Genomic DNA, 23,001 nt, shown 5'->3' with positions numbered 1-23,001 from the left:
CTGGCCACCGCGGGCTGGTGCTCGGCCTGGACGGCGGCCGCGACGGCTGGGGACGGCCTTTGCCGGGGGCGCAGGGATGGCCGGGCGGAGTGAGGGCAGGGCACGGCGGGGCCGGCACGGTGGAGATGGGGAACGAGCCCAGGAAGAGGGAGGGGGAGGTGGCCATGGCGCCGCTGCTACTGGTGGCCGGTGGCCTGGTGCCGGGCGAGCGAGATAGCGCAGTGGCCGAGCTTTTTGGGGGCGCTCGGTAAAGGGGAGGAGCGCAGAACGGTTGCAAACGGTGTTAAAATGGGCCATCCTTCTTGACCCTTCCAACAAAAAAATTGGATCAAACGCAACCTCTCAACCAAATATGAAATGGGTCGGACTAATTCAGAAAATTAGGATGGAGCTACTCCATTCTACTTGGTAAAAAACAAACACATGCTGAGAGGCGCCGCCGATAATCTCTTTGTCTGCGTAGTGCCGTACAGTCGGGGTGGCCCGCGCGCTCTAGGGGTGGCTGCTGCTGCCTGCTTGGTTTAGCGCCCCTGAGAACCATGGAAATGCTTCGAAATTGGCATGGTGGATAATGTAGGAACAGGATCAAAACTAGACAATTTGGCGTTCACCACCCGCTGTGCCGCATGTCGTTGGATTTTTGGATTTGTAACAGTGCTGGGTGATCGGCATGCCGTTGAGGGAGGTCACCGGGTGGGAATAGCTCCTCAGGTAGTGCCGACGAGGTGTACCCGTCGAAAGCCATTTAGATAGGGTGATCTAGGTGAACATAGCAACTGCCACCTCAACAGTTATCATATACTCCCTCCGTTCCAAATTGTAGGTTGTTTTGGATATTTTAGGTGCATATCTAAATATAGTGTATATCTAGATGCATAATAATATCTATGAAGTTAGAAAAGTCAAAACAAACTATAATTTGGAACGGAAGGAGTAGAATCAGACCAGAGGCAAAGATTAATATGTAGGAAGTGACATAATATTTCAACTGAAATAACCTGTGCCGCCTCACTTCGGAAGAGCCAATGTGGCTCCTACAGGTATCAGAAGAAAATACAGTGCAGTGGAACATAGGAAACGGCTTCTATCCCTTGGACTGTACCTGCCGTTGGAAGCTGCATCTGGCTTCCGGCAGTCCGGCACCAGCCGCCAAGTTAAGCCTCCGGCGCCGGGTCTTATTCATGACAATCAATGGCTATCAACGCATTGCCCTATACCGCTAGCAATGCTGGAGCGTAAAATGTAGTAATAGCGTGATGAATGGCAGCACGAAGTGAGGCCGCTGTAATTGCTATGCATGCGATGGGTCATCGTGGATCCGGTTGTGGCAGGTCGAGTCACAGGGGTAAGGGCAGTCGATCTTCTGGAACGGGCTGCGGTCGAAGAACCAGTCGCCAACAGCGGCTGCTATTGTCTGCACAAGTGAGAAAAGCTCCATCAGATCGAGCATTGGACGTTGGGATGATGACACCAATAAGTAGTAGTGGGTCATCTAGCTGTAGTTCATTTTTTATCCCGCTTCCCTTGTTTTGAATTCCGAGTTAGTTCTTTTTGATGATTTTTGGGTAAGACCTGATGACCCAAGGTAAATTAAACTTGCATCACTAATCAGGCGCCTCTAGCTGTGAAAACACAATTTGATTCTATGGAAATGTGTAAGCTTCAGAGTTTGAGGGTGCATTACAGTGTTTCCAAGCATTGGGGAGTCAGATGAGAACCACAGCTCCTGGATCTCGGACTGGCAGTGCACGAAGCATGAGTTTATGAACAACCCTCTGGAGGTGGAGTTCCCTTGTTCGGCCACCGCCTTCAGAAAATCATCCCTGAATCCTGCACCGAACATTATAGCAATACAGACTGGTTAAGCATGGACTCGGAAGGCCTGTCGGAAAATACTGATGCAGTAGAACCAACCCTGCAGTACCCGAAGCTGTGCTGCAGAACACTGGTCTATGTCATGCTTACAGCTATGCCATGTACCACGACGATCAGCAACCCCTGGCACCAGAATGTTCCTTACCTGCAGCAAGAATGCTTATATGGTGGTAACGCCAAAAAAGTTTGATGGGAATAGCAAAATATGCACATATTTACAGTTATGAAGGTCTTTGGATGATAACCTGCCAATAATCATACGCTGCATTGAGGATGAATAGAGGTGTCTGTATCTGTTTCACCTCGTTCGAGGGAAAAAAGCACTGCATTAAAATAATCAATTGTTTTAGTCCGTGAAATCTGTTATCTTCGCTACAGGTGCATTGTGGTGCTGCTTGCGATTTACATCTTACCACTCCTGGGGGTAAGATCGAAGTGCATGAAGATGGTAAATTCTTTGCTGACCCCTAAGCCATTTGAAAATAAACATAATCAGGTTCGGAAAAATGACTGAAATACTAGGTTAACATCGCATTCTGTAAAATGAAATTAACTGTATTCTAGTTTATTTAAGCAGCTGAATTCAGGCATAGGAATCCTCTCATTATAACGCACTGGATGTGTTTCAGTTAGCCCCACATGATATTCATCAAGTACCAGTACAAATGGTAAGTAAAAGTGCATACATGTGTTGTAACCACATCGTTGAAAAAGGCAGCAATGTACCCCACTCCAGCAACATCTTTCCTATGAGCACAAAGATCAGATATGTTAGAAAAGCATTTCAACGTCCAGAAAGCCCATGTGAGGAATTTTATTTTGTTTTCCAGGCACCGGACTTTGTTCTGTTTTAATGGTGTGGTATTTCTTTTAGCTATGAACTGGCTACTAGTACAGGTACTATTGTCTTACTCATTGATGAAGAAACCAGCATCAGAAAGGCATTTAACTCTGGCACCCAGAGGTAGGAGGTCATGAAATCTGTCGCAGTGTAGTATGGAGGTTAAACCACCAGCAGAACAGCCTGAAATTAGAGCCTGACACAATTTAGTTAGTCTTGCAAACCCTTGTGATTGCTAAGAACTACGCTCATAAGAATTCATACGTTTTCAGCTTTGTCCATCCCTTTGGCAAGCAGGTCCTCCATGACAGCTTGCCATATCCTTGCACCTCTGTAGTGTAGCTTTGTTGTCTGAACAAAAGGAAAGAGAGGGAAAAACAACTAAGGCGGGGTGTTAAAGTAGTAGTCTACTAGATGCTATGAAAAACAGAAATATGAACTCACAGGATCCACTTCTTCGACATCACCGGTGAAAGATGAGCCATCACAGTACCGAACCTTGACCTTGTTCCAATTGTAAAAGTCTGGTTTCCATGATTGCACAAGCAGTTAGCATGTGAAGCTAAAGTTAGGATTCTAGGCGGTCTGAATTGCTACAAAACGAAGATGACACAACAGTACGCAGAGCAATGTCTCCAACTCTCCATCGAGGAAATACCGAAACTCAGTACCTGGGTTGTAATCCGGGGTGTCGCTCAGGATTCCAGAGAAGGCAATCTGCGTCGCCATCTCCTTGGACGACCCCAGCCGTGTGCGCTTCCGCTGCAGGCAGGTCGTGACGTTGCTGCACCATCCTCCCCCCTATCAGCAATTGAGTGAAGTGAGCAGAATTGAACCGAACATTTTCCCAGAGGCAATAGTTGCTGAACTACAGATTCACCACTCTCCTAGCAACTGACCTCAAAATGAACCAGCCAGCTGTTCACGCCGGAGCCGGAACCGCGGGCGAGGTGATACGCCGGCGCGCTTCCATCCAGACACACTAGCAGCAACAAGCACATCAGGCGCACGCATCAAAGCACTTCGATCCTCATCGCACAGAACGAGAGAGGAGAGGAGGAAAGAATCGGTGAAGAAGAGGAGCTGCGCTCACCTGCTCCTTTGGCCACGGCGCTCTCCACATAGGTGATGTCCACGAGCAAGGCGTCCACCTTGACGAGCGCGCTCAGCGCGCTGGCCAGCGCGCAGCACCACCAGACGTAGTAGAGGCTCCTCCCGTTGGCCATCCTGAGGACGAGACGGACGGCCGCTGAGAACAGGTCGCGGGAACACGCAACCCAGGACGGAGAACCCAGTAACCAACCGCTGTGCTAGGTAACCATGGAAACGAGACGGGAACGGACCTGGAAGCAGCTGCCGTCGCGCAGTAGGCTCCTCCCCCCGGCCGTGCGGCGAGTCACGGGGTCGTGGGAGGGAGGGCAGGCCACGGGAGTGTATGGGGAGCCCAGCAGCCGCGATACCAAAGGTTCCTTGCTCTTTTTCGGGTTCTCCCCCACCGCGTGGGTGGCGCCAATCGTGCCGAGCGCCGGCCCCCCCGCGTTTGGTATCCACGCCGAGGGCGGGGCGGCCTGCCCCCGCCTCTTTTGTGCCTTTCCTTCCCGGTGCCCTGGTGGGTGTCTCCGCAGCTATGGCGCGTGCATTGAGTGCGCGCGTACGCGACGCAACGATCCGGCCATCAATGGCTGCCGTTTGTGCTGTCTTGGGGAGGGGGTTCCAGCGGCAGCGCTGTACAGCACCGCAGATGCCGTGGTGGCCTGGTGGGGGTGGTCCGGTTGTGAATTGAATGGCGGGGCTTCGAAAAAAAAGCTATGGTCATGCGCCGCCCTGCACGCCCGCCCGCCCGGCCGGCACTGTGCATAGGGTGCCGGGATGGGTGCACTCGGCAAAGGTCCGGTGGTGAAAGCGACGGGCATCGCACGCATACCGCATACGCGATCTCTGGAAGGAGGATCGGGGCTGGACTGGATGGCCTCTGCTGCTTCTGAATGCTGCGGCGGCGGCTACCAGCAATTTCTCCTTTTCAAATAAAAATGTCAGGTGGCCGGCGGTGTTTTGCTGGAACCCGTCACGTCGTGCATCCTGGCTGCGGTGTATCCGATGTCTCGTGTCTCTCGACGAGGCCTTTGCAGCTACTGTATATACTCACTGGGGCATTGTGCTCAAGGTCGGTCTGCGACAGGAGGAGGAGGTGGTGGGCCGTGCTGTACTTCTCGGGTTACAAGAAAGTTTGGGCCATATTCGGTATACCCTGGAATTCGGCCCAGCCGTCCAGGAAGTTCTGAAAGACTAGGATGGAGAAAGACCCAGATATGGGGGCTGCTTGCTGCTTGGAGCTCGCCTCGCCTCCCCTCTTCTTGCTGGCACGGGCCACGACGCGGCGCGCGCGAGGGCCTGCATCGGAGGAGGAGGAAGAGGAGAGGGAGGCCGCGGCTGCCGGAGGTGCGCAAGCGAGCAAGAAGGCGGCGGCGGCAGAAAGGGGGCGCGGAGAGGCACGGCCACCACCGATTTGCATGGGCTCTCCCTCGCTTCCCTCGCGCAGCAGCGAGAGTGGGCTAGTGGGACAAAGAACGGGAGTGACCTCAGGTCAATTGCATTAAAATTTGGAGATCTTTTTGCAAAATTATTAAGAACAATTCCAAGGATGGCAGGTTGATTACGAGAAAAAATTAAGAAACTTTTGCACAACGACCATAATGGTTGGAAGAAATACCCCATTTTAATATTAGGAATTATAGACTAACGAAACAACCGCCAGATTTGCTCAAAACGAAAACAACAAGCGCCAGCACGAAAGAAAAGAGAAACAATGAAACATGCGTGCGCGCCGCGACGTCGAGCTGCCGTGGTCGGACGGGCCAGCGCCGCCCCTCGACGGCGGAGTGCCTCTGCTGGAAGGCCCTGAACGTAGCCCGAGAGCCTTTGAAGAGGTGACGGTCTCGTCTCGTCTGCTAGTCTTTTGTAGACTTGCACGTAGTAGTACTACTGACGGGGGCACACGCTGCAGTACTATTTTCGCTGCAGAAAGCGGCCCGATGCCTCCGCAGTCTGCACCCTGCCTGCAGGATTCCGCTGGCCGCGATCTGTCGTACCCACCCACGCATGTGACTCGCTGTACCCTCCCCCAATCTCATTCTCATCTCAAAAGAAGGGAAAAAAGAGAGAGGAAAAATCGTGCCGTCACCCGCAGAAACCAAGCACACCTCATCGTGACGAGCATCCCCTCGGGGACATGGTGAAAAGGCTCAAAAACGGCCGGGCGGCGCGTTCCAACTTCCAACTGACGGCGATGGAGACCGGCGGGCGGTCCGGTCAGGCGCGTTCGTTCGAGCGTGCGTGCACGTCATCGCTGTCGTGCGAAAACGCCAGACGGATACATCGCATAGACCGCCGCCCCGACCCTGACTGGCTTTTCTGGCTGACTCCCCTGAGCCGTGCTGGACGAGAAGAGGTCACGGGTCAATTGTCGCGAGCTGACACGGCTGAAAAAGGTCGAAAAGAAATGCAAGTCGCGAGATCTCCCATCGGCATTCCATTCGAATCAACCATGCCGGAAGACCATGGGGGATCGAGGTCCGAGATGACGTGGCGCGCTGCACTGCCCGTGTGGACGGGGGCAAAGCCTTTCACACCCGGCGCGTCGTGTGAAACGGTGAATTTGGAGCGACGAGGAGGTCGGGAAGCGTCAGAGAGACGATGAAAAACCGACGGCCGCTGGTAGCTGCTGCTGCTGCATGCAGGCCGCTGTCTGACCACTCCGGGCGCTGTCAGCGTGCGCGCCCCTTCCACATTCACCAGCACGTACGCGTTTCCTTTTTATGTCCTCGCGCCACACCTGGGCTGACGCCGCGCGGGGAGCAAACATGCAGAGCCAGGCCCCCGGGTCCGAACCGGGCCGAGCTCCGGCCAGGAGGAAGCAGAAACGACCGGCCGGCGACGACGACGAGCGGAGGATGATGCAGGCGCCGACGGCTGCCCTCCGTGGCCTGCTGCGGGGCTTCTTGGAGCAGCAGCTCCGCCTGGACTTGCAGCGCCACGAGATGATGGAGAGGCAGGCGCGGGAGCGGCTCTTCTTCGAGGAGCAGTGGCGGCGGTCGATGCAGCGGATGGAGCGGGAGCGGCTGATGCTGGAGCAGGCGTGGATGGAGCGCGAGGAGCAGAGGAGGGCGAGGGAGGAGGCCAGGGCCGAGAGGAGGGACGCGATCCTCACGAGCTTGCTCACCAGGCTCCTACATGGAGACCTGTAGCTTGTAGGAGGTAGGATTCCATTGGCAGACCATCAAGAGATTTAGGATAGGTTATAGCCGGCTAGGATTGCTTTGTTTCATTCATCTTTACATGGAAATAATCCTATGTGAGTGCAGGTGAATATGAATCAGTAGAATTGTTAGAGCTCTAGGGAATCAGGTAGTGGAATGTTAGAAAATGCTGTCGTAAGAGACTTTCTGAAAAAGATGTATTTCCTGCTGGAAATGGAAACCAACAGCGGATGGACAGTAGAAACAGAACATACTCATCTGCAAATTGAAACATAAATCTTTCTGCCTAAAACTGTCTAGAGTACAACTCTACAACCCAGACGACCAGATGGATATGTGATAGATCAATCTGAGCGATTGCTGTTAGTAGGAAACCACGCATGAGCAATATACATCACAAGCTTCTAACCAAATTCGTAGACTTCAGATAATTTTGATGAACTCATAAATACCTGTGAACATACACTGTCCTTACCCTTAAGTTTCTGTATCATACCTCTGTGTATCATCCTCATAATCGGTATCACTATCTCGCGAGCCATCTGAACCGATTCTATGACTTTCCTGCATCGCAGAACCAGTAAAACTGTCCAATACATGAGGTTCAATTATTTTCCAGAACGAGTCAGCATTGCTTCCCTGGAAACCTATCCAAAAGAATCTCCCTTTCCTCTTCACTTTGCATGTTAAAGACTGCGTTTGCAAGGAATTCACGATTCTTTCAACGCCATCAATGTTCCCGCCACTGACCTTAAGAACAATATCACCTGATTTGAGTCTGAAGCCCCCAAACATGAACCAATATGCCAGAACACGTGGGGATAACCATCGATGGACAAGCTTTGGGAGAACTGGCTGGCCTTTCAGAAAGAACTGATCTGCAAAGAAACCAAAATGTGCATGGGGTATGGTTGAAAACTGATAAGGGATCTCGCTGTCATCATTTAATGATCTGCATGCTGAAGGCAGCCATTCAATGAAACGTTCATGAATGTGTGCCCTTAGAACTGAATGAGCATTAGAATCTTCTTGGAACTTAAAGTTGACGATGTGAACTCCTTTCCGTGCATGAGATTCTATTTGAGTGCCTCCAAGTAGCAAACCGATCAAAATCTCACGCTGTTCTTCATCCAATTTCATGCTCACAGGTTTTGGTGGCTTGACAACTTTCTTGCTAATGAGGAGACCACTTTGAAGTTTTTCCAAAGAATCCACTGGTACATCATACTTCTTTTTACACATTAAATCATAAATGCCCTCAGCTTTCTTATAGTCCTCTGCAGAAAGATAGCCTCTAAGCATGATGTTGCAAGACTTGGCATTAGTACCTATCGTCCCATTTTTATGCATTTCACCAAAAATCTCCTCAGCCTTAGTGACATTTCCAATCCTCACCAGTGATTCCAGATAAATGGTGTACAATATTCTATTCGGACGACACCGACCAAGGCATTTTGTGAATGTCTGCTCCAATTTCTCATGCATATCCAGATCCAGATACAAATACATCAAGCTAAGAAAGGCTGGCATCAGATGTTTCATGTGGCTTTCAACAAACTCATCCATTAGTTTTTCTGCGGTCTCTCTCTCTCTAGCTTTTGCCATTATCTCAATTATCTTATGATATGATGCAACATTGGGAGGTACATTATGACCCTTCATTTCCTTGAACATTTCAAGGGATTTCATAGGCTCACCAGTCCGTGCATAAAGCTCCATTCGGCAGATATAAGCCTGAGCAGGGAGCTCACAATCACTCTGAAGAAGCCTATGCCATGTTGCCTCTGTTTCTTTAATATCACCTTCCTTGGAGAAGGCCCTCATCAGTGATACCAGCACATCAGTAGTCTCTTCAAACGCAGCTTGCTTCATCTCATCCCTAAGAGCTTTGATTCTGTCTCTATCAATGAAATCTTGGTAACTGTGAATCCAGATGAGCCCCACATAAACATCCTTGTGCACTGCAAGATTGCTCGTGACTATATTGTGATAGATGAACTCAGCCTGCCTGAGATTGTGCTTCGCAGTGCCTCCTGTCTTGCTCACAAGTGCACGGAACAATGAATTGTGTAGGCTAAGGCGAGGCTTGTAGCCACCCATCTGTATCATCTGGTTGTAGATGGTGCATGCCTCCTCAAGACATCGCCCCCCTGGCACGCTGAGATATGCAACGACCAATATATGGAAGGTGGACTCGGCAGGCACTCGGCCTTGCTTCACCATTGCATCGAACACCTCTCGGCACTTCTCAACCTTGCCTTCCCTGGCAAGACAATCGGCCACCCTTGTAGCTAGCGCAAAGTTGAAGCGATACCAGTGCTGCCGCACCATCCAGCTGTACACCTGAAAGGAATTACCGAATCATCCATATGTCAACCTACTATGAATTTACAACTACGGCAATTCATCGAACAGTTCGTGAGCAAGAAGGACTGAATAGGCAACGGGAGGGAGATAGCAGCTTGAAGGACTGCATACTGACCCGGAATGCGGCGTCGTTGTTGCGGATGCGGAGGCAGTGGACGGCGACGTAGGTGGCGTCGTCCTGGGTGATCCACTTGCGCTGGGCGTTGAGGATGCGGGTGAAGGTGGAGTGCTTGTAGGCGGGGAGCTCCTTGCAGAGCCAGGCGATCCTCGACCGCCGCCACTGCTCCGGCAGCTCCTCCAGCTCGAACACCTGCAGTTCGGGGGACTTCACCGCGTCCCTCTCGTCGGCCCCCGCCGCCCACGCCACACCCTGGAACAGGCCCGCCCCGGCCTCCTCCTCCACCTCCGCTTCCTCGTCCGCGTCGTCTCCATCCTCGTCGTCAGACTCCAGCACGAGGGCCTCCAGCGCTGACGCCGCCCTTGGACGCGACACGGCGAGGCGGCGCGGGAGAAGCGGCGGGGTGGCGAGCCGGACGGCGGGAGGAAAGGAAACGAAGGGGAGCGACAGGGCGAGAGGGCATCGCAGCGATGGGGATGGAGCGCCGCAGGCGCAGGGAGAGGCCGAGGCCATGAACGAATCGACGCCGAGCACCAGAAGCTCCGCTGCTCACCCAGTCACCGCTGCACGCAGCAGCCTAATCTTTCCGCGAGAGGAGGGAGTAAACCTTGGATTGGCCTCTCCAGGGGTCCGTGCAATCTCGTCCGTTACTCACCTTTTGGACGCTTCATATGAAATTTGGAACCGAGTCGGGTGTTTTTTTTTTCCTCTGACAACTTTGAAACTACTGCCTGGCAGCCATGTAATTTACCCCAAAACATGCCAAATATTTAGGAAATTTAGATAACATGGTGAAAACATGACACTAAACTGCAGACTGGCAACATTCTTCCAAAACAGAGATTTGCACGAAAACAGCTCCCTATGTAAATGGGTCAAATCACTAATCCATGAAATTTGTGCCTTTATTGTGTTTTTTCCTGAAATGTGAAATATACATCGTACACAAGATCTCAAAGTCGACGAAGCAAAGATAAAAATGAGAAGCAGAACTACAGCTTCTCTGCATACCCACTACATTCAGATCAGGTGTTGCCAACAAGATGATTTATTTGACCTTTTAGCTCCCATGGACTCAAGAAAATTATGTCCATGTTTGTCATTTTGTATGTTTGTTCTTACTCGCGCTTCTTGTTCTTGGCATAGTAGCCCTCTATCGTAGAGAACCAATTCCACTGGAAACAAAGCGCTGCAAACCGCATGAGTCCAGCACCAATCACCTCTAGGAATGCCATTACCGGTGAACTCTGCGGGGATAAACCAGCAGTTGCTACGGCCAACATTGCACCCTCAAAGTTGCAGGGGACAATAAACTTCGCAGATTTGATGCCATCCAGAGCCTTCTTCGCAACATCATTGGCCTTCATTCCACCAGATGAACCCGCTATGATGTTCGTCAATTCTGGCCTCCTCTTATGCTCTGAAACCAGACAAAGAACATGGTCAGCATTCGGTAACAAAATGTGCAAAAGTGTCTTCAGAATTTGAGGGATGCCAAGTGTAGTGAAAATGTTCTCCCTTCTTCCCATTTTTGCTGGTGCACTTGCAAAAATGGTACTATTAAACATATACCCAATGAAGCAAATTAGAGAGTAATAGCAACACTTTTAGGCCTATGATTTTTAGTATAAGAATTTACAGGCAAGTGCAAGTGTAAAGGTAAACCAATCAATTGCTTCCAACAGGTGCTGAAGTGGGGGGTGGACAATATTTTCATCAGCATAATGCTCCGAAATTTTCAAGGTTGCCAAGTTGAAAAGTTTTCAGTATCAAATTGAACTCAGGCATTCGATGGCTTCACTTGTCTCAGTGTCAGGACCAATATGCATTGGCCAGTTCATAAGCACGGAGGAGAAAAGGGGGAGCGAGAGGAATTAAGAGGAGTCTCAGTGGCCAGTTCAAACAAAACCAATATGCATTGGCCAGTTCATAAGCAACACATACCCTCTTCCAAACCCGGAGTCTCAGTGTCAGGAGGGAAAATCAACGAGACATGAATGTTGTCGGTGATGACTTCATGCTGCAGCGCCTCTCCCAATCCACGAAGTGCAAATTTGCTCGCTGAATACGCAGTGTACCCATAGATACCAACCTGCAGCAAAGACATTTACCAACAAAGGGATAAATCTCCCAAGCACGCAGCATTACATCGAACACCTTAACTGCATGGTGAACGAAGCATCAGAAAATCAGGTGAAACATCCACCTGGCCAGCCTGCGAGGACATGATCGCGATTGACCCAGGGAGGCGCGTCTCGCGGGTGCGCGCCTTCATGGCGGGGAGCGCGGCCTTGATGAGGTGGAAGGTGCCCATGAGGTTGATGTCCACCATCCACTTGATCTCCTCCATGTCCTGCCTCTCGAGCTCCTGCGGCACGAACACGCCGTGGTTGCAGACCAGCACGTCGACGGGCCCGGCCTCCCGGAGCGCGCGCTCCACGGCGGCCGCGTCCCGCACGTCGGCGGCGTGGACGCCGACGTCGCCGCGACCGGAGTCGCGCTGGATGGCGGCGCGCGCCTCCTCGAGGCGGGCGAGGTTGCGGGCCAGGATGGAGACCCGCGCGCCCTCCCGCGCCGCGGCGGTGGCCATGGCGAGCCCGATGCCGCTGGACCCGCCCGTGATGAAGACGTGGCGGCCCTTGAGAGGGACGCGCGCCGCGCGGGGGCGCGCCAGGAAGGCGAGGGCGGCGAGGAGGCCGGCGGGCGTGAGCAGCAGGAGGAGGAGCGCCGCTGCCATGGCGACGGGAGGTCTGCTGGCTGGAGCTAGCGGCGAACCTGTGGGGGGCGGTGGTGGAGTGCGGGGCCGGATCGGGGTGGCGGAGTTAAGAAGGGGACGGGGCGGCCGTCGGAGTGGACTGGGCGGGATGCGCGAGGGAACGGGAACACGAGGTGGTCAGATCTGGGAAGGACGGCGAGCTGGCGAGGCCGTGGCGTTGAAAGGAGGGAGCAGAGCACACTCGTCTGGACTCTGGGCGGTCGCGCCTGTCGGGTTGGAGGAGGTCTGGTCGTGGTCGATGAACCGTACGCGAGGGCCGTCCGGCGGGGAACGGCAGATCTGAGGCTGTGACCGATGACGATGGCGGGGGGTTGACGAGAATTCTAGTCACGGCCGGGCGGCGGTCTATAATGGATGGGATTTTTCATCATTAGACAGAAAAAATTGATATAGCTAAACACTCAGTCTTGGGGTCAGTGGAGGCAAGATTGAAGGAGGCGGGCGCGTCAGAGACAAGGCTGAGCCACCCACGCGACGCCTGCCCCTTTCTTCGTCGTCGGTGGTGCCTGGGAGTGTTGCCGCCGTCCTCGAGGACCCGCGAGAGACCACGGTGAGCCCAAGAAATTCCTGACCCCCTGTAGATGTTGTGTTGGTTATTCTGTACTTCAATCGAGGTGGATCAGGTAGCGGTAATGGCCATTTTAGGGGCTCGACGATTTGTGGCTTCAGCTAGTGGCAGTGCCTGTTTATGGTTCGATTCATGCTCAATTTTAGTGTTCACTGCTCAGTTTCAGTTGGAGCTCAATGATTGGGGGCATCAGGTAGTGGTAATGGCTGTTCATAGTTTGATTCGTGCTCTGTTTGGTTGGGATTTGTCGATTGATGTGCATTAATCGATTTTGGGGGTTACTGGTAGGTTGTGTTGGGTACTTGGGTTATTTTGTTGAATTAGGTTCGATCTGTGCTCTGTTGCTTCATAACTGTAGCTGATTAGTAGGGGTGGAGAAGAGATGGTATTCATATCTCGGTATCAGGTGTGTGTGTGTATGTGTGTGTGCGGTGCGCGCGCGCGCACTGAACTAATCGCAGAGAAGCTCTGATCCATGTTTGGAAGGGTAAATCTGATTGCATTTTTGCCTTGTCATCACTATCCAGCCTATATCCAAATATGATCAGAACTGCACCTAGTGTACTAGGGTCTCCTTTGTGCCCAATTGCGATTCGGTTTCCTAATTTGTAGTCTTTTATTGTGCTATTTTGAGCTTGGTTGGGGCTTTTTGGTCCCTTGCCGTTCGATCTGAGCTCACTAGGGTTCCATGTTCGGGATTTGTTGTCTGCTTATGTCCAATTTGTTCTCGATTGGGTTTTTCATTTGTGGTGATTATGGCAAAATCTTGTGTCAATGTGGTACCAGAGTGTGGTGTGTGAGCTCTCTATAGCATTGTACATTCGAAGTGTTACATTAGTTGTGTATGGGGTGCAAGGGATGAAAGGAGTGAACTGCCCCTCCCCATAATGTGTCTGACACTGCCTTGCATACCCACCCTGGGAGGAATCAACTAATACTTGTTAAGTCCAAATGAATTAGTGTATGACAATTAATACAAGCAAGGTTCCAGGCTGTCCTTTGACTTCCAGTTTGTAGTTAATTTAAGTTTAATAAAAAATAAAATCACACATAACTTGTACCAGAATTACATCCTAATGTAATACTGTAATTATTTTTTATTTAACTATTTATTTTGTAATCATGCATGACCTGAACAGATTTTGAGACACAAGTTGTATAGCTTCTTGGTTACATGTCATCTGTAGCAAACTTATCACCATGGCCAATATTTTCTTGTCTAGGTCAGAAGAAAATTATGGCTTTTTTGGCTAACTTTTCACCCGATTTGTCAAAAGGATTGGATTGGTGACTTTTGATTTGTCTCTAAGCATTTTTGTATATACTGAGTTGTTAATAATGTAGTAAGATGACAACAATTTAATTTCTCCCTAAAACTTTTCTTGTTTGTCTCAGGATGTTTAAACATTAGCCTTATTTTATACAAAATGAGTTTCACTTTAGTTTGAGTTTCATTGATTTTGTTTTCTTTGTTCTTTGAGATTTTGTGTAAAGTATTAAAGTGAGTTCCACATTCATATGTTTTGTAGGCAATTTCTGTAGTCAGATCTGATGGTCAGTTGCTCTATGAGATCATCTGTCATCTGTGTCATGCTAATGAATCAAAGAATACATTTAGTGCATTTTTCATAAAGCTGTTGTATTGACCAATCCTTGTTTTGCTTTTTGTGTGTGCAGGCTCATAGATGCTAGAGTTGCGGAGGTGGAGAGGCATCGAATTGTCAAAAGCATGCTTTGTAACAAGATGGGTTTGCAGAGTGGTGTTAACCTTGTATTTTGTTTTGCAGTTGGTGATTTCAACCACCTTATCTCTGCAACCATGAGTGGTGTTACATGCTGCCTTCGCTTTCCTGGTAAGCTGAATTCTGACCTCCGAAAGCTTGCAGTCAACCTGATCTCCTTCCCACGTCTCCACTTCATGGTCTAATTCGCTCAACTGACCTCATGGGGCTCCCAGCAGTACCGTGCCCTCACTGGCCAGAGCTGACCTCATGGGACTCCAAGAAAGCAGTTAACAGGTTTAATTGTGGGATTTACCTATTGATTTTGTGGCTCGTTACTATTCAACTTTTCCTTTTTCTGTTGTTTGTGTCCAACATGCGGTATTATAGGTTAGATTCATGTTCCGCTTCTGTTCAGTTTTTGGTATGTTGGTCTACTGGCAGGTTGTACATGGCACAATGGATGGTAGTTCTATTTGTGGAGGAGCACAGCCTAATCTAACTTACAAGGCGATTAAGGTTTATAACCCTGCATTGTCTAGCCGCCTTCTAACTTTAAATCTTTTTATGTACTCTTATTTTGTGAATACAACAGGTTTTGTGTGTAAGTTTCATAGAAATTTGAGTTTATTTGCCTCTAGTTCAGGACTATAGTGTTGTCAAGTTGTGCTTGTAAGTTGTAAAGTTTATAGATCATCCAAATTATTCCTTGACTTCATTGTAGTTCAAAAAGAATTGCTATCCTTATGCTGTCAGCTTTCACCCATAGGGTTCACATTGAAAATTTCTAAGATTGTGCATGACCATGGGGGATTCCTTCATTTGTTCCTTGTGTCGATCCCCTCTTCATGATATCATCTCTGTTTTTTTAGCTTCTAATTTCACATAGATCTCATTTCCATTACATACAATCATTAAAGGTATTTATAAACTTGCATAGTGCCAAAAAAAATAAAAATGAGTTTACTAGTTTCTGCCCACTTTTGTGTATGTCATCCGTATAATGAAAGGAGCTAAGCTTGTGATGTGCTCTGAAAATTATTTTTTATGCGCATGCCATGCTTATTATGCTGTTCTCAGTTTGTTTAGGTAGACTTTTTTATATTTCTGGTTAATGAAACGAGCTAAGCTTGTGGTGTGCTCTAAAACTGTAAATAAGTAACATCTCACTTGAGAATTGTTATTTTCAAAGTTTTCTTAAATTTTAGGTAGCATCTAACTTTATATGTGTTGCCTGTTTTACACTAAAAATATTCAATAAGATCAAGCTCTGTATCTGTATGTTCAGAGATAGTATTTGTATCTCCCATATTGATCTCATGTATTTCCTTTTCACACAAGTCTCATATCCTCTTTATTTTTGTTGTCCACCTATATGTACCTCCAATTGCAGTCCTACTACGAAAACTTCCAGTAATATGAGGTATTATAATTTTTGTAATTTTATAGTGTAAGTTCAGACATGTTTATCTCTATTTTCAGTATACAGCAACTACAATGGTGGCAAGGAAGAAACATGTTTAGAATTTTTGAAAAAAAAAACAGCTACAAAATAACTTTGTTTGAAACGTTGTCTTTGTGTCCTTTCGCCTGTGAAATGTTATAGCTGCAAAATGTATAACCTTCTATCTTGTTGGGTCCAGACTGTACAACTTTTTGCATTTCCATGATTTGTCTATTGTTATGGATGGTGACCAGGACATTAATTATAGTACGCAATAATGATGGTTTTCGTATTTCTACTGCTGTGGCGTCTTAAGGGCAATCTTGGCCTTATGAACCAAACAAACAAAAAATTTACCCATTTTGAATTACTTCTAGCTCCAAGCAATTCCAGTAAAGACTAGGTTATTCTTTGGTCAATGGACTACAGAACTATCTGAGCTCATAACTTATCTTCTGCACTGTGCAATTCTTCTAGCGTTGTGTATGTTTTGACATTTTGTTTGTTGTGTTCTAAGTCACTGAATATGTAATGTTGTTCTAATATTTTTTATCAGGTGGATTTCTATTCGAAAATGGAGGGTCCTGAAAGCATTGGTCTTCATCGAAGTCTTCTAATAATGTCTTGGTATCTGTTATTTCCATATGCGTGTATGTGAAATGTTGTAAATGTTTTATGTCAAAAATGTGGGTAAAAATTGGACAGACGGTTAGCCCAGGCTGTTATGTTTTCTAAGTTTCAGAAAAATATACCGGTAGACAGTTAGCTGAACCGTTATGTGATATACAGTCAGCTGGGCCTATTATTGGGCTGAAAGTGTGGTACAGACAGCAACAAAAATAGTGTACAGGCCCAACCAAGCTTAAAGGGTCAGCAACAAACAAACAACAAACCCGTTATCACCTGTTGGGCGTAAAATTGAAAAGTGCAGACCCCAAAACAGCTTGTTTCAAAGGGGAAAAAGTAAGACAGATCTGAGCGGTTGACCAACAAACCGACGGATGAAACAGGTAACTGACGGGCCGTCACATCGAATGTTTGACAATTAAATCTAGACTAATTATAAAACTAATTACACGACCCCTATGCTAATCGCGAGACGAATCTATTAAGCCTAATTAGTCCATAACTTGACAATGTGGTACTACAGTAACCATTCGCTAATGATGGATTAATTAGGCTCAATAGATTCGTCTCGTGATTTAGCTTAGGGGTTCTGCTATTAGTTTTGTAATTAGCTCATATTTAGTTCTCCTAATTAGCATCCGAACATCCAATATGAATTGGTTAAAGTTTAGCTCCCGAACACCAAGCAAACCGTCAGTCACCTGACGTGGAGACAGTCCCTAAATAAAAATCCCTCTTGCCAGACTGCCCTGCATCCTGGCTGCGTCAATTGCTTCTGTAGTTTGCCTGCCTGCGTGCCACACTTTTGGCCTGCTGCGAGGTGAGTGCAGCATTGCTTCATTGCTTGCCCGTCGCCCGCTGCAGGCTGCAGCACCTATCCATTCTTTGCACGCCGATCGATGCAAAAACGAAAGACAGCAAGCACAAGCAATAAACCTGAGAAAATAGGGAGGAATTCTTCTCACTATGCCCGATGGGGATGGAATTGGAACTGGGACACGCCAAATCGCCCGGGGCTCATCCTGATTGAGAAGTAAATTGTCGGAGTGAGGGCGGCACCATAGGATCAACCTGGCGCGTCTTGTTCAGGAGTAAGAAGAACTCCAGGAGGAGGATAGGATCACGGCAATCCAAGAAGCACTTATAGGATTTTTTATGGATAAGGTGGTTAATTTTCAAGGAGAATTTCATTATAATGGACATTCATTTGTCCAAAAGAGGAGATTATGGTTGGGACCTAAGAATTAAGAGAACAAATTATTATGTATATACTATTAATTGTATATAAACTACTTCCATGTAATATACTAATAATTTTATATATATCTTAATTATAATTATTACTATACCTATACTATCATGAAATACACGCAATATGAGCGTGTACGTATAAGCAGTGTTAAGTATAAGCAGTGTTAAGGATGTATCGCGGGGCTCAGGCGCTCAACCATGCGAAGCCCGCATGCACCAACCCTGGACGCCTTCGCGCCGTTTCAACTTGGCTCACAATCTCACATGCTGCCCATAGCCGAAAACGCAAGCCCTCGCAAGTCGGTGACGGGCGGAGATTGGGCACGGCGCTCTGCCGCGCAGGGCAGGTCACCGCGCGCCATAGAGTGGGGGACTCCAGACTGGGCGCTTTCTCCCGCGAGGGACGGCCATTGGCACGTCGAGCTTAGCTGACGGGTGGCTGTGTTCAATTCAGAGAGTACACTGCCACTTCCGGAGGGAGGACCCAATGGAGACGCCAATCTTGGCAACGACAGGCACGTGGAAGCGTGAACTTGAAATATATCGACGAGTGTTGGAAAAATTATTTGACACGGGCTGATGGGCACAAAGTCGTAGGTCTGTCGATTCTCGTACACGGTAAGTAGACGTCGACGGGGCGGCTTCTTGCTCGTCAGAGATCTGCGTTATAGCACTGAACATAGCCGCCGCGACAGTAGCTTGTCCTCCTACGCTGCTCCGGGCTTACGACAGGTGATGACGGTGAACTTGATCAGCCCCTTCTTGTAGCCCTGGATCATCAGCGGCATCACCATCGCCCCTCTTATCGTCTTCCATCCTTCACACAGAGGCAAAATTCAATGCCAAACAAAATTCAGATCCCAATCGGTTTAAGGTATTAGGTGCAGTCCATGCTCAGTAACAGTTTCAGATCCCAATCGGGTTCAAGATATTTGATGCAGTCCATGCTCAGTAACAGAACCGTAAGAAGATGAGCTGAGGGAGCATACCGCTTGTTAGGAGGGAGGTGATGCCTTTCCATGTCAGTGCTGATTTTATCACGGCCGGCCAGAATGGGGCCACGTTCTCTGACCAATCAGCTGTCTTGATACCCTGACACCACACCCAACAACAAAATTAGCAAAATATGCTATAACACCAACCAAATTGCCAAATTGGAGTGGTCCAGGGGAGTAGGTAGATCAAGATTTGTCAGGATGATATTAGAGACAGACCTGTATGCTACCTAAAATCCAAATAGAACGGGGAAATCCTCTTACCTCCAGAGACAGCGACTTGGCAATGCTCACATAGTCTGACGGTGAACACCAGTCCGGTAGGTAGTATGCGTCGCAAATCCTCTTGAGGAGGCTCACTTCATCAGGTTTCAGCGAGGTTTCAGATGGCTCGAGGTTCCTATGGCACCATGTCACGATGATTATGGTCCCTCCAGGAGCCGCCACGCGTGCCAGCTCACTAACAAACTAATACAATACAAGAGTCCGGTAAGAGTTCAAGGAAAACATAGAAATTCACTAGTAATAGTATGTGGAGAAAATAATTCAAACTCTCCAAGAGTAGGTTGGGATTCAGTGTTTCTCCTTTGGGATTAGATTTGAAATAATTCGATGTTTGCTGTACTACCTATATCCTCACTGATCTAATTATGGTTCCTGTTGTTTGACAGTAATAGCTGAACAAAACAGCACTAGAACACTAGTTCCAGCTTTTCAGCACATGCGGCGATCATTTATGTGATGTCAGCAGTTTGTTTTTCCGAAGAGTGTAATCCCATGTTCTTTGGGCTTTTTTTTGTTCAACTGTAACAAACTTATGTAACGTTTTCCTCAAATGGATGCATGGCCACCCATTCCGTTGCACAACAACTTGATAGCAAAACTCCAAATGTTCTATATCTGTAGTGAGCCACGCTGAATAAAAAAGGTTACCTTCCTTTTGTCTGGCATGTGCTCGCCACTCTCCATGGACCATACAAGATCAAACTGCCCATCATGGAACGGTTGCTCCAAAGCATCAGCAACTTGCAGAGAAACCTGCCCCACCAAACCGGGTTGAAAGCAGACGGCTGATATTAGAATCACTGAATTACCGTGGCTAGCTACTTCACCGATCGAAATCAATTTGCAAGATAAGAAGTAGCAGCAGAGAGCACCTGGTCCGACAACCCCTGCGCAGCAGCGAGAGCGTTCCCTCTTTCAGCTTGAACAGGGCTCAACGTGATGCCCTTGCACTGCGCCCCGTATTTCTTGGCCAAGTACCTTGAGCTACCACCAATTCCACATCCCACATCGACTATCGTTTTGGGTTTCTTCTCCGGATCATCTGCACGCGAAAATCAAACATGGAAACCATGTCGTTTCAAAGGAAAAAAACATGGAAATCATGAAGTCTACAGTGCCCTCGCTTAAGCAGGCAGCAGGTCATATCATGTCACTGTTCCTGGAAATGCCTGGAAATGGTGAAAGAGCATACTGCACATGCGTACTCGTAGGATTGAACAAATTTGCCCTTATCGTGAGTGGCTCCCCAAGTCCGAGGTGTCGTGCGGAGACTGGCCAGTGAGCAGAACCACGCAGAGCAAACAGAAAGGCAAGAAAACAAACACACTGTGCAGACCCGTGGCGCCTGCCGGTTCTTTTATTTTACGGCGGCGCTGCTAGCGCCGTACATTACCTATCGGACGCTACGTTACAACATCCAACATAATATCCGTAACATTGAATACATAAAACTGCAACGTTGCAAAATTTGTAAAAAATATAGTGCAATGTAAATATCGTATTCTAAAGGAAAAAAATTCCCACAACTTGCGGCGCCTGCCGGTTCTTTTCTTTTGTGGCGCTGCTAGCGGCCGTCGCAACATTCAACGTAAATATCCGTAACATCGAATACATAAGATTGCAACATTGAAAAAATATATAAAAACTATAGTGCAATATAAATATCGTATTCTAAAGAAAAGAAATTCCCACGACAACATCGAACGCCTGTTTCATGCAACATTTCTCAACTATATGATAGGTTGAGCTTCAACACGGTGAAACACTAAAATACAAAAGTTGCAGCATGAAACATCAACAGACGAAACATCAAAACTCAACTGTTGGACCATTTATACTGCACACATCTATAGTGTTTTGCAACATCCAAAAAATTCTACTGTAACATCATGGGGTACCTAATGCAACATGGAGTCGAGAGCGTAAAGTTCGCCTCATGCGCCGCCGGCCTCGCACGCCGCCGCTCGTGCGGGGCTCGCTACTCGCTACCGCGGATTTCCCGCCGCCGGCCTCGCGCACTGCCGCCCTGGATTTCCCGCTGTTAGTTTCGCCTCTGTCGGCCTCGCGCGCCACTGCCCCGGATCTCCCACCGCCCGTCGGAGGCGATAGGGCGGTCAGCCGGCCATGGATAGGCTGCGAAGTAACCGGACCTTGACTTGGCACATCAAGGAAGGAGATGGGAAGGGAGCCAGGGAGGTGGACTGCCATGACCTCCGTACCGTCATGGTGCTATTTGCGAAGAGGATGGGAAGAAACCGGCTGAATGGATAAGAACGTCTGGTGTTAGGTAGTCTTGTGGATGGGAGAGAGGCCATGTTGTTTGAAAATAATTAGCCACAAGTGTGGACGTGTGGGCAGGTAGGGTAACTGGGCCTCCACGGTAAAACCGTCCGACGAAACGACTCGCACTCACGTCGGACGCATGATCCGAAGCATTACCGTTTCTTTTATTTAAATCGCACACAAAAGGTAGGGATTAGCCGGCCGGTTCTACAGATGTCCATACAGCCCGCGCCCGCTAGCCCAGCACGAAGCCCTATTTTCTCTCGAACCTAGCTCAGCCCAGCCCGAAGTTCTTCAGACTCATGCTGAACCGACCCGGTAGCTCGTGTCAGGCGTGGGCCGCCACCCAGCCCGCCACGATTTTTTCGTGGCCCGAGATGGCCCGTTAACTCCTTCAATCTTACCCTGTCTCAGAATCCCACCCACACGAACGCCTCCCCGCTCCCCTGCCATCCTCCCGAGTCCCGACCTCCCCTTCCCCTCCAGCCCTCCGCCTCCCCTTCCTCTCCGGCCTCCGTCTCCCCGCCTCCCCTACGGCCTCCGGCGGCCACTCCCCTCCAAGCTCCAGGATCCGCCTCCCCTACGGCCTCCCTCCGGCGACGGCAAGCTTGGTGGCTGCCATGGCGAGGGGCGAGCGGGCGGCGCCGGCGCCGGCGCGCAGGGAGTATGCCGGGACCACCGCAACACCTCTCGTCCCCTCCGCTGCCGCCACCGCTCCACCTCTCCTCCCCTCCGCCGCCGGCCCGGTTCCAACCAATCGATTTAGAGATAACCCGGGTGGTCACAAGCGTACGGCCAGGATGCGGGGCGTGGACTGGAGCACTGGACTGGACGCACCTGGGACGTCGGCGAAGGCGAGCGCCTCCTCGATCATGCGGATCTGGGCGCGGCGGTGGTCGGCCATGGACGCCGCCTCGCCCGAGTCGTAGAAGCCGTGGTGCATGTGGTCGCCCCAGATGCTCTCCCAGACCCCCGACGACTCGTCGTACAGCCCCGCGATTCCCTCCTTCAGGCCTTGCGGAGCCGGCGCGGGGGCCTGCTGGGCCGTCGACGAGGCCATCAGGCGCGGCAGGCGGCGGCGCGGGGCGCGCGAAGGGGCGCGGTGGTGGCGGCCGCGGCGGCGGGATGCGGCAGAGCTCGTGGAAGGGAGGGCCGAGTGGAGCAGCGCCGCGTGAGCCATTCGCGGCGGTATTTAAAGGAGGCGGAGGCGAGGCGGGTGTGGCGGCTGAGAGCGCTCTACCCTCCTAATACTATAAAAAGTGTGTGAGGAAGAAAAGAAGTGAAACTGCTAGTGCCACCGCCACGTCCCCCGACGGGATGGGAGGACAGAGGACCATCCGGGCTGCTACGGTAGTGATTGTGATGCAGGTGGGGATTACAAGATCAAGTGAGAGAGAGAGAGAGAGAGACAGGTGAGGCAGAAGAGCGTCGTGCCTTCCAAAAAATCAACCAGCGAGACCCGCAAAATGAAGAACAATCAGCCTAGGCTTGGACCAAAATCACCTCGCATGCACGGCCCAAAGTAAGAGACCTGACTCTAGAAGCCCAGACCCAGCATGATTTCTTTTTTTTGTCTAAAAGGTAAAAGGCCGCG

The 23,001-nt window shown here is 49.5% G+C and overlaps 5 protein-coding genes and 1 long non-coding RNA gene across 11 annotated transcripts; 2 read left to right on the top strand and 4 right to left on the bottom strand.

Annotated features, from left to right (window-relative positions):
- Positions 1-931: 931 nt before the first annotated feature.
- On the bottom strand, positions 932-4,449 carry LOC101780322 (pectin acetylesterase 8). Its single transcript, XM_004953533.4, has 13 exons — positions 4,060-4,449; positions 3,810-3,943; positions 3,616-3,698; positions 3,388-3,517; positions 3,161-3,240; positions 2,981-3,067; positions 2,788-2,912; positions 2,562-2,622; positions 2,289-2,342; positions 2,121-2,198; positions 1,915-2,020; positions 1,685-1,830; positions 932-1,414 (listed from the first exon to the last, which is right to left on the bottom strand). Exons 2-13 carry the CDS (start codon positions 3,940-3,942, stop codon positions 1,292-1,294), a joined length of 1,206 nt encoding a protein of 401 aa, XP_004953590.1. The 5' UTR covers position 3,943; positions 4,060-4,449; the 3' UTR covers positions 932-1,291.
- Positions 4,450-6,458: 2,009 nt separating this feature from the next.
- Positions 6,459-7,221, top strand: LOC101776671 (trihelix transcription factor GT-3b). The gene has a single exon (XM_004955111.3). The coding sequence runs from the start codon at positions 6,532-6,534 to the stop codon at positions 6,958-6,960; it is 429 nt and encodes a 142-aa protein (XP_004955168.2). The 5' UTR covers positions 6,459-6,531; the 3' UTR covers positions 6,961-7,221.
- LOC101779910 (pentatricopeptide repeat-containing protein OTP51, chloroplastic) lies at positions 7,211-10,100 on the bottom strand. Its single transcript, XM_004953532.4, has 2 exons — positions 9,455-10,100; positions 7,211-9,315 (listed from the first exon to the last, which is right to left on the bottom strand). The coding sequence occupies exons 1-2, from the start codon at positions 9,968-9,970 to the stop codon at positions 7,450-7,452; spliced, it is 2,382 nt and encodes a 793-aa protein (XP_004953589.1). The 5' UTR covers positions 9,971-10,100; the 3' UTR covers positions 7,211-7,449.
- Positions 10,101-10,328: 228 nt separating this feature from the next.
- LOC101779245 (3-dehydrosphinganine reductase TSC10A) lies at positions 10,329-12,582 on the bottom strand. The gene is made up of 3 exons (XM_004953531.4): positions 11,664-12,582; positions 11,402-11,549; positions 10,329-10,877 (listed from the first exon to the last, which is right to left on the bottom strand). Exons 1-3 carry the CDS (start codon positions 12,192-12,194, stop codon positions 10,576-10,578), a joined length of 981 nt encoding a protein of 326 aa, XP_004953588.1. The 5' UTR covers positions 12,195-12,582; the 3' UTR covers positions 10,329-10,575.
- Positions 12,583-12,647: 65 nt separating this feature from the next.
- Positions 12,648-16,737, top strand: LOC101779638. 5 transcript variants are annotated; one of them, XR_001164181.2, is made up of 7 exons: positions 12,648-12,783; positions 14,479-14,503; positions 14,589-14,654; positions 14,762-14,819; positions 14,967-15,041; positions 15,916-15,945; positions 16,523-16,737. It is a non-coding gene; the product is annotated as an uncharacterized LOC101779638 (long non-coding RNA). The 5 variants fall into 5 exon arrangements; XR_001164184.2 differs by having other exon boundaries at positions 14,759-14,819; XR_002676658.1 differs by having other exon boundaries at positions 14,762-15,041.
- Positions 16,738-18,358: 1,621 nt separating this feature from the next.
- On the bottom strand, positions 18,359-22,644 carry LOC101778567 (probable tocopherol O-methyltransferase, chloroplastic). Of its 2 annotated transcripts, none has more exons than XM_004953529.2 (6): positions 22,245-22,644; positions 19,997-20,166; positions 19,773-19,877; positions 19,104-19,307; positions 18,834-18,936; positions 18,359-18,661 (listed from the first exon to the last, which is right to left on the bottom strand). In XM_004953529.2, the coding sequence occupies exons 1-6, from the start codon at positions 22,585-22,587 to the stop codon at positions 18,552-18,554; spliced, it is 1,035 nt and encodes a 344-aa protein (XP_004953586.1). In that variant the 5' UTR covers positions 22,588-22,644; the 3' UTR covers positions 18,359-18,551. The 2 variants fall into 2 exon arrangements, with proteins under 2 accessions (XP_004953586.1, XP_004953587.1); XM_004953530.3 differs by lacking the exon at positions 22,245-22,644 and adding an exon at positions 21,023-21,775.
- Positions 22,645-23,001: the final 357 nt, after the last annotated feature.

Source organism: Setaria italica, chromosome I, assembly GCF_000263155.2.
Source record: "Setaria italica strain Yugu1 chromosome I, Setaria_italica_v2.0, whole genome shotgun sequence".
Taxonomy (NCBI): Eukaryota; Viridiplantae; Streptophyta; class Magnoliopsida; order Poales; family Poaceae; genus Setaria; species Setaria italica.
Note: the sequence above shows the minus strand (reverse complement) of the source record. Positions and strands in the feature narration are given on the sequence as shown.

What these genes read in the sequence shown, in the direction of transcription:
- LOC101780322 (XM_004953533.4), bottom strand. Translation starts at nt 3,942, where the DNA reads ATGGCCAACGGGAGGAGCCTCTACTACGTCTGGTGGTGCTGCGCGCTG. An exon ending in GCTGGCTGGTTCATTTTGAG is followed by an intron (nt 3,518 to 3,615) that starts GTCAGTTGCTAG and finishes AATTGCTGATAG; the next exon opens with GGGGGAGGATGGTGCAGCAA. An exon ending in ATGTCGAAGAAGTGGATCCT is followed by an intron (nt 3,068 to 3,160) that starts GTGAGTTCATAT and finishes CCTTTTGTTCAG; the next exon opens with ACAACAAAGCTACACTACAG.
- LOC101776671 (XM_004955111.3), top strand. Translation starts at nt 6,532, where the DNA reads ATGTCCTCGCGCCACACCTGGGCTGACGCCGCGCGGGGAGCAAACATG.
- LOC101779910 (XM_004953532.4), bottom strand. Translation starts at nt 9,970, where the DNA reads ATGGCCTCGGCCTCTCCCTGCGCCTGCGGCGCTCCATCCCCATCGCTG. An exon ending in ACAACGACGCCGCATTCCGG is followed by an intron (nt 9,316 to 9,454) that starts GTCAGTATGCAG and finishes AATTCCTTTCAG; the next exon opens with GTGTACAGCTGGATGGTGCG.
- LOC101779245 (XM_004953531.4), bottom strand. Translation starts at nt 12,194, where the DNA reads ATGGCAGCGGCGCTCCTCCTCCTGCTGCTCACGCCCGCCGGCCTCCTC. An exon ending in TGTCCTCGCAGGCTGGCCAG is followed by an intron (nt 11,550 to 11,663) that starts GTGGATGTTTCA and finishes TCTTTGCTGCAG; the next exon opens with GTTGGTATCTATGGGTACAC. An exon ending in GACTCCGGGTTTGGAAGAGG is followed by an intron (nt 10,878 to 11,401) that starts GTATGTGTTGCT and finishes GTCTGGTTTCAG; the next exon opens with AGCATAAGAGGAGGCCAGAA.
- LOC101778567 (XM_004953529.2), bottom strand. Translation starts at nt 22,587, where the DNA reads ATGGCTCACGCGGCGCTGCTCCACTCGGCCCTCCCTTCCACGAGCTCT. An exon ending in CGCCTTCGCCGACGTCCCAG is followed by an intron (nt 20,167 to 22,244) that starts GTGCGTCCAGTC and finishes TTTCGCGTGCAG; the next exon opens with ATGATCCGGAGAAGAAACCC. An exon ending in CGCAGGGGTTGTCGGACCAG is followed by an intron (nt 19,878 to 19,996) that starts GTGCTCTCTGCT and finishes TTGGTGGGGCAG; the next exon opens with GTTTCTCTGCAAGTTGCTGA.